The sequence below is a fragment of the Ailuropoda melanoleuca genome, chromosome 18, assembly GCF_002007445.2.
Source record: "Ailuropoda melanoleuca isolate Jingjing chromosome 18, ASM200744v2, whole genome shotgun sequence".
In the NCBI taxonomy this organism is placed as follows: domain Eukaryota; kingdom Metazoa; phylum Chordata; class Mammalia; order Carnivora; family Ursidae; genus Ailuropoda; species Ailuropoda melanoleuca.
In genome coordinates this window covers 3,971,071-3,986,173 of record NC_048235.1, presented here as the reverse complement: position 1 = coordinate 3,986,173, position 15,103 = coordinate 3,971,071, and the positions used below count along the sequence as shown (strand labels likewise).

The window sequence follows — 15,103 nt, the reverse complement described above, 5'->3', positions numbered from 1 at the left end:
GACAACTATTTCATGTGTTTGTGCTCTCTTCAAACCCCCAAAGCCTCTCATTCTCAGGTCACAATCTTGCTTCCTCTCACTGAGAAAGCGGCATCAGGAAAGAATTTCTGTAAGACCTGAAGCCACATCTACTCACTTAGCAATAACTGTCCCCTATACTCTGCATTCCCTCCTATCCTTGATCCCATATAACCCAACCTATATAACCTATAGCATACATAAGATTAACCTGTATGTAACCTATATATCCTATGTAACCCATTGGCTTATGTGTTAGTCTATCCCTTCAGCCCCATTAATAAGCCACTAGCAAGAGTAAATGTCTCCTCTTGCCTCTGCATTAGCAAAATCTCCCTCTACTGGATCAGTTCTGTCAGCATAGAGATGCTGTCATTTCTCCCATCTTCAACAACCTTTTCCACTCCACACCCCCCTCCAGGTACTCTCCCAGCTCTCTCTTCCCCACTGGAGCAGCCTCCATGCACTGTTTCCCAACTTCTACTTGAACAAGTCTTGCTCCCACTAATCTGCTAAAACTGCTGGTCAAGCTCCCAGAGACACCACCTTGTTAATTCCAGTGCTAACCTCTTAACCTGCCTTTACTCAACCTGTTTGCCACAGCTGATTATTATCCCTTTTTCGAAAGCTTTCTTCACCTGACTTCTAGAATCCCATCCTCACTAGTTTTCCTTCTCAACACCCAACACTAGAGTGCTCAACCTTGGAACTACCTCCCTTCCCTATCTGTACTTACCAAGAGGTCACATCCAGATTAATGGCTAAAAATAACATCTGTATAAGGAAGATTCCCACATCCTTATCTTCAACCTCTCCCACGGATTCCACACTCATATCCAACTGCCTACCTGACACCTCCACATGTGTGCCTAATAAATACCCAAAATTCAGCACATCCAAATGGAACTCAGGATCTCCCCACCAAACCTGGTTCTTCTGAAGCCTTCCCAATCTTGGGAAATGGCAAACCCATCTTTCTGGTTCCTCAGGCCAACACCACACAGTCATCCTTGATTCTTCCCCTTCTCTACAAAGTCATATCCATATCCTCAGGAGATCTAGTCTGGCACTACTTTCAAAAATACATCCTGAATCTGACCATGCTTCATGACCATGGTACTGCCACCCTAATGCAAGCAACGCCTCTAGACTGGATCATTCAGCCTCCAACCACTCTCCTGCCTCTTCCTTTGCCCCTTTTCCCACATGTCTCTTCTGAATCACACTCCACAAGGCCCTACATCATCTGACGCCCCACTACCCTGCTAACCTCAATCTCTTCCAACTCTTCCCATTGACGACACCTGTTATGGGCTCAATTATGTCCCCCACAAAATTCACATGAAGTCTTAACCCCAAGTATGTCAAAATGTGACTGTACAGTTGACTCTTGAGTGACATGGGCTCTAGGGGCACCAATCTTCAAAAATCCACATGTAAATTTTGACTCCCCAAAAACTTAATGACCAATGGCCTACCGCTAACCAGAAGCCTTACCGTTAACAAGCAATTAAAATATATTTAGTAATGTTATATGTATTATATACTGTTTCTTAAAATATCTTAATTTTTTCAGTATTTCAAGACTGCACAGTTTATCTGTACGTTTTTTCAAATTGTCACAAATCTCCAAAAAATTTTCCAAAGTTCTTACTGAAAAACAATCCATGTATAAGTGGACCTGCTCGGTTCAAGTCCTTTTTTCTCAAGTGTCAACTGTATTTGGAGATCTGACCTTGAAAGAGATAATTAGGGTTAAATGAGGCCACTAGGGTGGGCCCTCAGCCAATACAACTGGTGTCCTTACAAGAAGAGGAGATTAGGACACCAACACACAGAAAGACCAGATGAACACACAGAAAGGACAGCATCTGTCAGCCTAGGAGAGGCCTCAGAAGAATCAACCCTGCCAACACTTTGAGGGCAGACTTCTGGCCTCTGGAACTGGGAGAAATCAGTGTCTATTGCTGAAGCCCCCTCCCTGCGGTACTTGAGCTGTGGCGGCCGAGCAGCTATTATGTTTCATCACATTCACCTCCTCATGGTTTCCTGAATACACCAAGCATACATGTCTCGGTGCCTGTGTGGTCATATTCCCTCTCGGAGGGTTAAGGATTATACCAGGTCCATCTTCAGCTGCTGAAACCAAGGCCTGAGGACTTTAAATGACTTGCGCAAATAAGAGTCAGAGAAAAGACAAAATCACATTTCATCTGGTTCTATGATGTATGAGAAATATCTCCACACTCGACCAATAGTAGATACTTAAAGAAAAAAAAATAAAGAAACCACTTACTTTTCAACCCAGAGCACTGAAACAAGCTTCACACCTCTCTTCTGTGCTTTGTCCCAAGTGCTCTGGTATCCATCTTTGAAGACAACGTGAGTTACCCGTTTGCTAAAAGTTTTTGAAACCTGTAGACAAAAGGCAGAAAACAAAATGTAAATTACCATTTATGAACAATTTCATAAGTAAAATTGATCAAAAAAGGGTACTTTATCCAATATTTGTCAAAAGGAAAACATGTAAAACCCCTACTGCAGCAATTTCATTTCTTATAATCTGCCACGAAGAACCACTCTAACAAATGGGTAATGCCACTTTGAAAACCTATCTGTTCCAGTTAGGATGGGTGTGTCATACAGGTGTTTATCTCTGCTTCCTCTCAAAAAACCTACGACATAGAGAGTTAGAGCTCTACAAGGATAAAAAGGAGAGCGAATGTGGATAGGAGCTGGCAATGCATTTTTAGTAGAGGACAGAATAGGAGCTAAGCCAATTAAAGATATTTAAGACAAGCCTTCTACATCAGCCATAAAATAAAATTCACAGAAAACAGACAATACAGGGAATACTTATGTAGTTAAAATTAAAAACATTTAATGTATTTGGAAGAAAATAACATTCATTTAAATATTCAGAAGATACTGTGTTCATGAAAGAACATCTAAGATTGGGAGGTTTTGTTTTGTTGTTTTTTAAGATTCAGAGAACTAAAGAGCTCTTAGAAATTAAAAATACAATGACATAAGTAAAAAAAATGTCTATAGAAATCCTGGACAATAATAAAGTTGAGAAATTCTCCCCAAAGGACAATAAAAAGACAAGGAGATGGATGCAATAGCAGATATAAGACATGAACATAAGCTCAGACCAGGAGAACCAAGAGCTGAGTAATAATAGTTGAAGAAATACAGGGACAGAGAACATGGAAAAGAAATAATTCAAGAAAAGTTTCTCAAATTAAAGAGCACGTGTTCTATATCAAAAGGACCTGCAAGAGCCGGCATAAGAATGAAATCAGAACCATATTAAGTATATCATCGTGAAATTTCAGTAGAGCTGGAGCAGAGAAAGATTAGACATTAAGAAACGGTAAGGAAGTGAAGGTGGGGATAAATCACACTCAACAGTGAGACAGGACAATGGCATTAGACTTCCCAACAGCAATCTGGAAGTCAGAACACAATGGAGAAGTGCCTTCAAGGAAAAATAATATACACTGAGCATTTTACAATCAGCTAAAATATCAATCAAAGGTAAAGAAAGGTATAATAAAGACATGTTCAAACTCATGGTGTCAAAAAATTTACCTTTTATATATAATCTGTCCAGAAGTGGAAATGGTCCAATACATCACTCTTTTAACAATATTTAATTTTATCAAAGTAATATATGCACATTGTTTGGAAATAAAAAGGTAAACACCAAAAGAAATAGATAAAACAGATCTGAAAAAGGCTCTTAGAAAAACAGAATGAAAAGTGTAGAGCAAAGGATTGCTGGTTGCTCCTTGTTTGAGAAACTCATGGCACTGTACATTTGCCCTTTTAAGCAACATGTATGTATTGCTTTGATAAAATATACATACATCTTTCTCTGTCTATCTACCTACCTACCTGCCAGAAGGCCCTGGAGAGCTTTTGAGGCAGTGAGGGATTATTACTGAGCCAAGACCCTAAGTACAGACTGACACAACCAGACAGAGGAGTCTAGCATTCAGGGTCATTTCTTCCTTAGGGCTTTTGCCAAATTTAGCAAATAATGGGTAGCACTTCTAAATGCCTCCAAAGACAAAAGGGGCAAAAACTGGACTGCCAGCCTCAGAATGGGAGAAGGGAGTCTGGCAAAACCCTCATATCTTGTATGGGCACCCAAACGGCTGATCCAGGAGTTAAGGGTAAACCACATAGTGGCCCTCACAGGTCTGCAGTCCAGTTTTAAATCATCTTCAGTTCTGCAACTGGATTAAGATAATCCTGGATTATGAGCACTAAAAACAAGACTGAAGCAAATGTGAATCTCTTCTGAAGAAAGAGAATACAATTCTAGGTCTCTAATTCCAAACTTTTAAATACACACAATACTCAATAGAAAAACAACAACAACAACAAACAAAACATCAAGCTTACCTAGAGATGAGACGAGAACATAAACCACTAGAAATAAAAAGTAAAAGTAGACCTAGATATTGCAATCTACCCAACAAAGCCTTGGGGATTGCAGCTAAAGCCCAGCTTGGGGAGACGTATAACCTAAAATGCTGTCGAGAATTTAGCTAAGCTACTCTAGGGTACTGCTGCCTTGACATCTGTTTTTTTTTTTTGGTCAAGCATTCTGCAGGAGTCCAAAACCAACATCAACCCCTCATGCAAGCACATACCCTAGGTAACAGCCCCAGAGTCACAAGCAAATGTCAGTTCCCCAATGGCCCTTTGAGCAACCATCTCCTCTGCCTTCAAGGTCCTTCCCCTTGTGTGTCCCTTAAGGCTCTGGAGCTACCAAAACCTCATTCTTTGGTTTGAATTGATTAATTCAGCCCTAGACTAGGAAGCTGAAAGCATTCCCCATGGACTCTAATAAGACATATGCCTCAGGTCCTGCCAGTCTCTCTGGCTGTACTTAGCCCTGACCTCTCAGTGTGGCTCCTCAAGCGTACGTGGTGTCATGCACCTCCTCCAAGACCTGTAATAAACTCCTGTTTCAATTTCTCTGTAGTCTGTTGTTTAACAGCTGTTCACCATTCGGCACCCTGCATTTCACTTTACAAATGTGAATTTAACTATATCATAACAAAAGCATGCACAAAAAGTAAGGTTAAATGTCAATGCAGTCATCTTAAAAAGCTGGAAAAAGAACAGCTAATTAAAACCAAAGAGTGAGTTAGAGGATTATAAAAACGAGGCCAGAATTAATAAAAAAGGAGGATCAAGAACACCAAAAGTTGGTTCCTTGGAAAAACCAATAAAATCAATAAAACCCAAGTAAATGTTATAAGGAAAATAAGAGAAAAGGCACAAATAACCAATATCAGTATGAAGGGGTCATCTCTATAGACTGTGAAGACATTAAAAAATTCAAACAGGATATTATGAATAGCTTTGATCCAATAAATTTGAAAATTTAGATGAAATGAATACATTTCTTAAAAAAAAAACCAGCTTTCTAAAAGCACTTATAATAGAAAAAAAATGCATATCCTATAATTTTCAAACAGATGAAAAACTAACAAAAAAAGTTTTTAAAAAATCTACAAAGAAAACTCAAGGACTAGTTGGCGTCATCAGCAAATTATGCCAAAAATTTAAGAGAGAAATACCAATCCTATACAAACTTGGAATAAAAAAGAGAAAGAGTCACAATTCTGCGATTTGTTTTATGAAACTAGCCTATCTTTAGTACTAAACCACAGAACAGCACTACAGGAATGAAAAAGACCAGTATCACTCCTTGAAATATTTGCATGGAAAAAGAAGAAAACAAAATATTGGCAACCTGTTGTTAACAAATACATAAAAAGGATAATACATTCCCACCACTTGAGTTTATTCCATGACTGCAAAGTTGGTTAATATTAAAATAAATATTCACTATGTTAACAAAGTAAAAGAGAAAAGATTATGATCATCTCAATTATATGCAGAAAACACAATTGATGACATTAAAAAGTTAATTCATGAAGAAAACTCTTAGCAAATTAGGATCTGAAAGTTGGTAAAAAAAAATGCATTAAGCATATGATATCACTTATACATGTAATCTAAAAAACAAAATGGACTCATAAATAGACAACTGGTGGGTACCAGAGGGGACAGGGGTGATGGGCAAAATATGTGAAGATTAGAAAAGGCACAAACCTCCAGTTTTAAGTCATAGAGACGAAAAGTACACCATAACTTTGGTGACAGATGAGAACTAGACTTATCCTGGTGATCATTTCATAATGTACATAAATGTGGAATCACTATGTTATAAACCTGAAACTAATACAGTATTGTATATGTCAACTATACTCCAATTTAAAAAGCAAAACAAAAAAATTGCATTAGGTGAAAATGCAAAAAGCTTTCCCTTGAGCAGAGGAACCACACAAAGATGTCTGATAAGTGCGCTCTATTCAACACAGGCCCTCACGGGGCAGTATGTCCAGAAATAGAAAGAGTTAGGATTAGAAAATAGAGTAACTGTCCCATGCACATAATATTCAATTGTGTACATTTTTTAAGTCCTAAAAATGCCATATTACATAAATGAGTTTGCTAAGTCTTCTGGACACAAGGTAGATAGGCAAAAATTATTTCTATAGGGGCGCCTGGGTGGCACAGCGGTTAAGCGTCTGCCTTCGGCTCAGGGCGTGATCCCGGCGTTGTGGGTTCGAGCCCCACATCAGGCTCCTCTGCTATGAGCCTGCTTCTTCCTCTCCCACTCCCCCTGCTTGTGTTCCCTCTCTCGCTAGCTGTCTCTATCTCTGTCAAATAAATAAATAAAATAAAATAAATTATTTCTATATACCAGGAACAGTTAGAAAAAGGCATTTAAAAGATACCATTTATAAAAGCATGAAAAATGACCAGAGAAAATTATGAAACATTACTGAAAGAAATTCAAGAAACCAAAATCAACAAAGGCATATAGATTCATGGGTTGGAAGATTCAATTTCGTAAAAACGTCAGTTCTCGCCATATGGATCTATTTTTATCAATCCAATCCCATTCAAAAATTTTGAAAGCTTTGGGGTAAATACCCAATAGTGCAATGGCTGGGTCAGGGTAGCTCAATTTTTAACTTTTTAGGGGACCGCCACACTGTTTTCCAGAGTGGCTGTACCAACTTGCATTCCCACCCACAATGTAGGAAGGATTCCCTTTCTCCACATCCTCTCCAACAATTGTTGTTTCTTGCCTTGTCTATTTTTGCCATTCTAACTGGCGTAAGGTGGTATCTCAGTGTGGTTTTGATTTGAATTTCCCTGATGGCTAATGATTTTGAACATTTTTTCATGTGTCTGTTAGCCATTTGTATATCTTCATTGGAAAAGTGTCTGTTCATATCTTCTGCCCATTTTATGATTTGTTTCTTGCGTATTGAGTTTGAGAAGTTCTTTGTAGATCTTGGATACCAGTCTTTTACCTGTAGTGTCATTTGTAAATATATTCTCCCATTCCGTGGGCTGCCTCTTAGTTTTTTTGACTGTTTCCTTGGCTGTGCAGAAGCTTTTTAGCTTGATGAAGTCCCACAAGTTCATTTTATCTTTTGTTTCTCTTGCCTTTGGAGATGTGTCGTGAAAAAGGCTGCTGTAGGCTGGTGATGGGTAGTAAGGAGAGCACGTATTGCATGGTGCACTGGGTGTTATACGCAACTAATGAATCATGGAACTTTACATCAAAAACCAGGGATGTACTGTATGGTGACTAACACAATAAAAAAATATTATTATAAAAAAATTTTTTTGAAAGCTGACAAACTGCTTCTAAAATATATTTGAAAATGCAAAAGGCAAAGAACTGCCAGGACACCTTGAAGGAAAAACAAGAAGACTTATGAAGATTCATTATAAAGAGCAATTATGACTATGGTCTGTCATGAGAACAGATAATGTGGATACTGAAACATACAGTTACCTGACTGACGACAAGCAAAGGCATTACTTCAGAGATTGGCTAAAGGATGGTCTTTTCAATAAATGGTGCTAAGATCAAAAATATTCACATGAAAAAAAAATGAAACTATTTCACACCATATATAAAAATCACTTCCAGATATACAGTAAATCTAGATGTGAAAGGCAAAATGATAAAGCTTCCAGAAAATAACAGGAGAAATCTTTGTAATCTTGGTATAGGCATAGTTTTTTTTTTTTAAAAAAAACACAACAAAGCTCACCATAAAGAAATAAACTATATTCCAGTCATCAAAAGATACCATGAAGATGAAAAGACAAGCCACAGAGTTAGAAAATCTTGCAATTCATATGGCCAACAATGGGGTCAACCAAAAAAACAGAGGGAATGCTTACAAATCAAGAAGAGAAGGAAAAACCCAGTGGAAATATGAGCTGGAGTCTTGAACAGGTTCCTCAAAATAAATATATGAAAACATGTGGGAAAATACAATTTCAAACCATGATGATGTACCACCAGAAGGGCACCAAGGGGCTCAAAGTAAAGACAAAAGCAAGTACGAACAGCAGTGGGGCTCTCATTCACTGGCAGAAATACAAATAGTTTCTGCAGTGGTCGAATCCGTTAGGAACCATTGCTAATCTTCTCAGATGTAATAATGGTCTTTTTATTATACAGGAAAATTCCTTGTTCTTAGAGGTTACACACTGATCCAATTTAGGGGCAGATTTTATCTGTGACTCACTTTCAAACAGTTTGGGAAAAAAACCACATACACATGTAAATACACTGTACAGAAGAGATGAAGACAAAGCACGTATGTTAAGATCTTAACAACTACTGGGTCTCTATGTCCCACTTTTGTATTTGAAGATTTTCTCAATAAAAGGTGAAAAGCAAAAAGAGCCAAGAGATCGAAGATCTTAATACTAAGATACTACGGTCTTAAGGGCCATTCTGTCAGCTCCCACACTCCACGGCCTTTTTCTCAGCCACTGCACCTCGTCTTTCAGCCCAAGTAGGGAGCAGGCATCAAAACAAGGAATCACCGTCTGGTTCCTACCTTCCAACAGATCAAAAAAGAAGGGGTTTCCTCAAAAAAGAAGGGGTTTCCTCGGGTTCACAAGGGCACCCTACCCCAACATGCTCAACACTCTCCACTCCAGTCTGCTCTGGCCATCAGGGTAGAGGCTAGTAAGAGCTAGACAAGATTCAGGAGCATCCTCTCTGCCCGTGGCTGAATGCCTCCTTTCGTTTTACACCCTGGGTGTCAAGGCCTCTCTTGCCTCACCCTAAACTCCGGCATGCCTTCACCGATCTCACGGTGTTAATCTCTCCCTTCACCCAGCCTATGCCATCCTCCCTCAGCAACCCCCCCACACACATGAATACACTCTGTTCACAGTTCAAGTCCCCCTGAGAGCAGCCTGTCTTCACCATCTCCATTCCCCGTATCTCCTTCATTCCTGGGCTAACGTCCAATCTTTTTACCCATTTCACTGAAAACTGTGCTACACTCAACAATAACCTTAGAGTTTTAAATGTAAGGTACACTTGCCAGTCTCAGCTTGTCTGAAGATTCCTCATTGCTTTAATATTCTGTCTTTGAAGTGCATCCCTCCTCTGACTTCCAGACTTCCTTTTCCAGAATCTCCTGGCATCCCCTCTTTGTTGCTGGGTCCCCTGCTCCCATCACCTGCCGTCCAAATACTAAATAGGCCCACCTGCAGCCCCTTTCATTCTAACCGCCTGAGTCAATCCCACAGCAGTGGTCTCACCTGACCCACACGGTCTTGACCCCGTACAATATTATCTCCAGCTTGACTTTCTCAAATTCCAGACCTATATATCCAAATGTCTGTCAGATATTTTCAATATGCCCAAATCCACGATCTTTCCCTTAAAAACCTTTTCCTTTTCCTGCATTTCTCACTTTGGTCAACAGCATCCTGCATCCAATTAACCAGTGGCAGAATCCACGTTTCTAGGCTAGTCTTCTCGCATCACCCACAAGGCCAACTGTTCTATAAATCCGACTATTCTAAACTTCTTTGCAGCATGGTTCGCCCCTCCCCCGTGGCACCGCTCACCCACTGTCTTCTTTGTCCTAATCCCTCATGTTCTACATAGTAACTCCCAAAAAAAGAAAATACAAGCATTTCCCATTAGGTATCAGAGGACTGCCATATGTAGCAATGGTAAAATGAATTTCTTACCTTTGCCCCCATATCCACAAGTTGGTTTGTAAATGCCTTTGAATAATTTTCTGTTCCATTCACTGACCAGACGTCAACATAGGCCACTACATCTGAAAATAAACAAGACAGTAGCATGAAATATATTTGAAATTCTAGCATCCCTCCCCAAGGAGTTCAATAGATGTTTATCTCATTCTAAATTATTTACATTAAAAAGTAAATTCAAAGCTTCTTCTATCAAAAGCCTATTGAAAATAGCATTAGTGCGATTATGGTTCTTAAAACTCCAAGCAAAGAACAACTTTATTCATACACAAGCCAAGTCTTACCTTCTTAACACTGGATGCTCTTCCCGGATTCCTAAACTAGGCTCAACTTTTCTAGTGAAGAGTATGGTTGGTGTAAAGGTCCATACAACCACTCAACTTCCTATACCTGGGGACAGCCAGCCCCCCACGCCCCACGGGGACAGGACTGGACTCGGGGACAGCCCCCCACTCCCCACAGGGTCAGACACTGGACTGGACTCGGGGACAGCCCCCCACTCCACACAGAGTCGGGGACTGAACTCGGGGACAGACCCCCACTCCCACAGGGTCAGACACTGGACTGGACTCGGGGACAGCCCCCCACTCCCGACAGGGACGGTGACAGCACCGCACTTGGGGACACCCTCCCTCCACACGCTGCCGGGCTGACTTCCGGAAAGGCCAGGCTCCGCTCCCCACGCGCCTAGCAAGCCCAGTCCACGCGCTCGCCGATACCTGGGCGCACACCCTCAGGCCCGCCCGCGGCTGCCGACTCAACGTCCAGAGTGCAGGAAGTCCCCTCACCTTTCAAGACCTGGCGCCCTGGGGTCCCGGGAGCCGCCATGAGAGACGTACGACGCGAACCCTCAGCACCGCGCCAAGCCAGGAGAGCCAGGAGTGGGTGATACTGAGCATGCGCACGGCTGACGCGCGTCCCTTCCCCTCCGGCTCCACGGATATCCGCTCATCCACGTTTTCTAAACAGCCCAAGGAGGGTGGGTGGGGGGAATGTTAAGGCTTCTGCTTGCTTTGAAGGGGATAGGGGCTTTTCCAGTGCTAGGTCTCGGTTCACCTCCAGTCACACTGCTGGTCAGTGTTCTCCCCGCGAGTCTTCCTGTCCTCTTGGAAATTACGAGCACGGGTGTCCCCAAAACCATAGTCAAACCCCTCTGTCTCCGTAAGGACACTCAGAAGCTTCCCGGAGCCTCACTGGCCCACCTGGGAACTGCGGACGGGGAAGGAGCAGAATGGTAGCTCGCAGGCCCTGTGGGACTAGAGAGGAAACTTCCCCGAATCTCCGACCGCGCGGTCAAGCTCACCCAGCGAGCACGGGGTCCCTGTGCGCCGCCCTGTCGTCAGCGCTCTGAATTACCGCTAGGAGGGCCAGACCGCCGTGCTTCGGCGTCCCCAAGAGCGCCTGCGGGAAGGGCGGGCACCCCTGGGGACCCCGGGCCTCAGATCCCACGGTGGGAGGGAGGACACCCCGGGCCTCAGATACCGCAAGGGGGGAGGGGGAGCCAGGTTTCAGACCCCATTGGGGGGACGCCGGGTCTCAGATCCCCGCTGGGGAAACACCCCGGACCTCAGATCCCCGTAGGGGGATAGGGGGAGCCAGGTCTCAGACCCCCACTGGGGGGACCCCGGGTCTCGGACCCCGCGGGGGGACCCTGGACCTCAGGTCCCCGCTGGGGGGACAGGCGGGAGCCGGGTTTCACACCCCGCGGGGGGCTGTGGAGACCCCGGACCTCAGATCCTGTCCGGAGGGGGGGAGGCGACCCCGGATCTCAGATCCCGCAAAGGCAGGGGAAGTTGGGTCTCACACCCCGGGCAACGACTCTGCGGGGGGCTGTGGGGACGCTGGACCTCAGATCCCGGCTGGGGGACGCGGGGAACCCTAGATCCCTGACTACAGCTATGGGGTCCGGCGCTTGGCAGTACCGCTCGAGCTTTGCAGCCCGCAAATCCCGGAGCGGACTCATCCGGGCTGGAGCGAGCGAACCCAGGAGGAAGCTTGTGAGATCCGCGTTGGTAAACAGCCCCGCAGGAGCGCAGCTGAGCCTCTGGGGGATTCAAACCTCCCGCCCGCAGAGCCCCGCCCACGCCTGCGGTCCCGCCCCGGGGCTGTGCACGCGTGTGGTGCGGGGAGCAGCTAGCCTAGCAGGGGCCGCCAGCTTCCGGGGGTCCCTGCGGGGCACGGCTTTTAGTGCAGGAAAGGTCTTGCTAGGCTGTTGTGAAAAACTCTTTATTCTCCCTGAAACGCCCAATCAGTTAAGGATCCATGCCCTCTGTATTAAAGGATGAACCACCGAATGTATAAAAACCTTCGTTTCCAGGGGCGCCTGGGTGGCACAGCGGTTAAGCGTCTGCCTTCGGCTCAGGGCGTGATCCCGGCGTTATGGGATCGGGCCCCCACATCAGGCTCTTCCTCTATGAGCCTGCTTCCCTCTCCCACTCCCCCTGCTTGTGTCCCCTCTCTCGCTGGCTGTCTCTATCTCTGTCGAATAAAGAAATTGAAAAAAAAAAATCTTAAAAAGCTTCGTTTCCAATGGTTTCAGTACCATCTTTGTGTTCTGTCGTGTAATATATTCCATTCCCAAGCTTAATGAGAAGCACAAGTTAAGGGGCTCCCTGGTAACCTAATGGTTAAAATACAGGCTGCGTTATGAAATCAGACTGGACCTGGAGTTTGGAGACTAGCTATGAGATACTGAAGAGTTACTAGAAGTTTCCAAGCTTCATTTTCCTGTTAAAAAAAAAAATCCTTAATAATAGTAGAAATAATAGCTGACATTCGTTGAGCACTCTATCACGGACTTCAGATGTATTATTAAAGTTAATCTTACCGAAGAGGTGAGTGCTCTTATAACAATTTACAAAGCACTTGTGTACATGTATGTATTTCCTCCTAGATTCTCATTAACATTCTGTATTTTTAGAAGTGTTTATTACATCCTGGAGACCAACAGTGGACTCATTCTCTGCCTCCCCCCCACCTTACTAGTAAGAAACCCTTCTCTTATTCCCTCCTTTAGATCATCTGATGCTCACAAAGGCCCTGATAGAAAAAGTGGAGGCACCTGGGTGGCTCAGTCGTTAAGCTTCCAACTCCCGATTTGCCCTCAGGTCATGATCTCGGGGTTGTGGGGTGGAGCCTGCACCAGCTCCGGGCTTAGCTGGGAGTCGGCTTGAAACTCCTTCTCCCCCTCCTTCTCCTTCCGCCCTGCCCGCCCAGTTCCCTTGGGTGCGTGCTCTCTTTATAAAATATTGTTTTTTAATTTAAAAAACCGATATTATCCCATTTAAATACATAAATAATCAGGTCCAAGAGGGGGACCAGCCTAAGGCGACAGCCAGGAACTGGAAACCATACACTTGCGTTTTTCTTACTAAATCCAGTGGCAGGGTATATGTACAAGAATAGGGACTACCATCTTCCACACTGTGGTTCTAAAGAATTACCCCAAGCATATGCAGCCCCAAACCCACTTCCTAGACTCAAATCTCGGAGCAGTAATTATGTCATTACCACAAATTGTTAACAAACTCTGAGGAAACGGTAACACCCTTTTCTTGAGAGAGTAGGCTCAGCTCAGTACAGGAGAGAAAGCTATTGTCCTCACCAAGTAGTGACGGTGACTGGGGAGAAGATTGAGAATCCAGGAGTAACCAATCACCTTTGCCTCGTACAAAAGGTGGTATAAAAGCTCAGTATCTAGTAGATTTTTCAGCTTTAAGGTCACAAATATTTTCTCTTATTTCCTCTAGAAATGTTATAGTTTTAAGGTTTTATATTTAGGTTTGGGATCTAGTTTGAGTTAATTTTTGTATATGGTAGAGATAGGGACCTAAGGTCATTGTTTGCATGGAGATATCTGAATGTTCCAACATCATGTGATGATAAGCTTCTTGTCCACTGCATTCACACCTTTGTATCTTAATCAAATTCAGTTGTGCATATATGTGTGGTTTATTTTTGGACTTCCTGTCTGTTCCATTGAGCTGTCTATCTTTATACCATTATTGTACTATTTTGATTATTGTAGACTTATGAATAGGTTATAAAATCAAATAATGTAAGCCCCAAAAAACTCTGTTCTTTTTCGAAATTGTTTTATATATTCTAGATCTTTCATGTTTCTTTCCCTTTGAATCTTAAAATCATCTTGTCATTTTCTACAAAAAAAAAAAAAAGGCCTGCTGAGATTTTGACTGGGATTATATTGAATCTCAGATCTATTTGAGGGAGAATTGACACCTTAAAAATTTAAATCTGGGGCACCTGGCTGGTTCAGTCGGTAGAGCCTACAACTCTTGAACTCACGGTAGTGAGTTCCCACGTTGTGTGTGGAGCCTACTTTAAATACGTTTTTAAAAAATATTAAATCTTTTGATCCATTAACATTTACTTAGGTCTTCTTTAATTGCTCTCATCAATATTTTGTACTATCCAGAGTATGAGTCTTTTATAACTTTTGTCAAATTTCAAATTCCAACCCAAGTATTACCATTTTTGATGATATTGTAAGTAACTTCTCACAATTTCAATTTCTGATGGAAATATGATTGGTGTTTGTAATTGATCTCATGCCTTGCAAACTTGCTAAATTTAATTAATGGTTCTAATTGCTTTTTGTACATTCCATACAATGTTCTACAGACAATCACGTAACTTTTCTTCTTCCAGCTTGGGTCCGGTGAATGGGGGTGTACAGTTAACCATAGACAGATTAACAGGAGAAAAAAACAAGGCTTACTTTCATGTGTTCTTTGTACATGTAGAAGTACTCAGTAATGTATGACTCACTGAATAGCCAGGGATAAAAGATTTATCTACCAAACCTAAAAAAGTTTTAATAAAGTTTTGGGCTTTATGGGAAAGTTATGGATGGTTCCATTGGGCTTTGTGATGATCACGGGACTTGCCAGTCTCTTTGCCTGGCCTCTGAGTTCATAGG

General features: G+C 42.7%; 1 protein-coding gene across 5 annotated transcripts in view; it reads right to left on the bottom strand.

Annotated features, from left to right (window-relative positions):
- Window positions 1-11,115, bottom strand: part of MCPH1 (microcephalin 1) — a 242,530-nt gene extending 231,415 nt beyond the window's left edge. For 2 of the 5 annotated variants that reach the window (XM_034647475.1, XM_034647476.1), the window contains exons 1-3: window positions 10,953-11,108; window positions 10,138-10,229; window positions 2,315-2,433 (exon numbers count right to left, since the gene is read on the bottom strand). In XM_034647475.1, coding sequence (XP_034503366.1) covers window positions 2,315-2,433; window positions 10,138-10,229; window positions 10,953-10,992 — 251 coding nt within the window. In that variant the 5' untranslated portion in view covers window positions 10,993-11,108. Of the gene's footprint in view, window positions 1-2,314; window positions 2,434-10,137; window positions 10,230-10,952 lie in introns of those variants that run through there. The other 3 variants (XM_034647479.1, XM_034647478.1, XM_034647477.1) reach the window with 3 other exon arrangements.
- Between the last annotated feature and the right edge of the window lie 3,988 nt (window positions 11,116-15,103).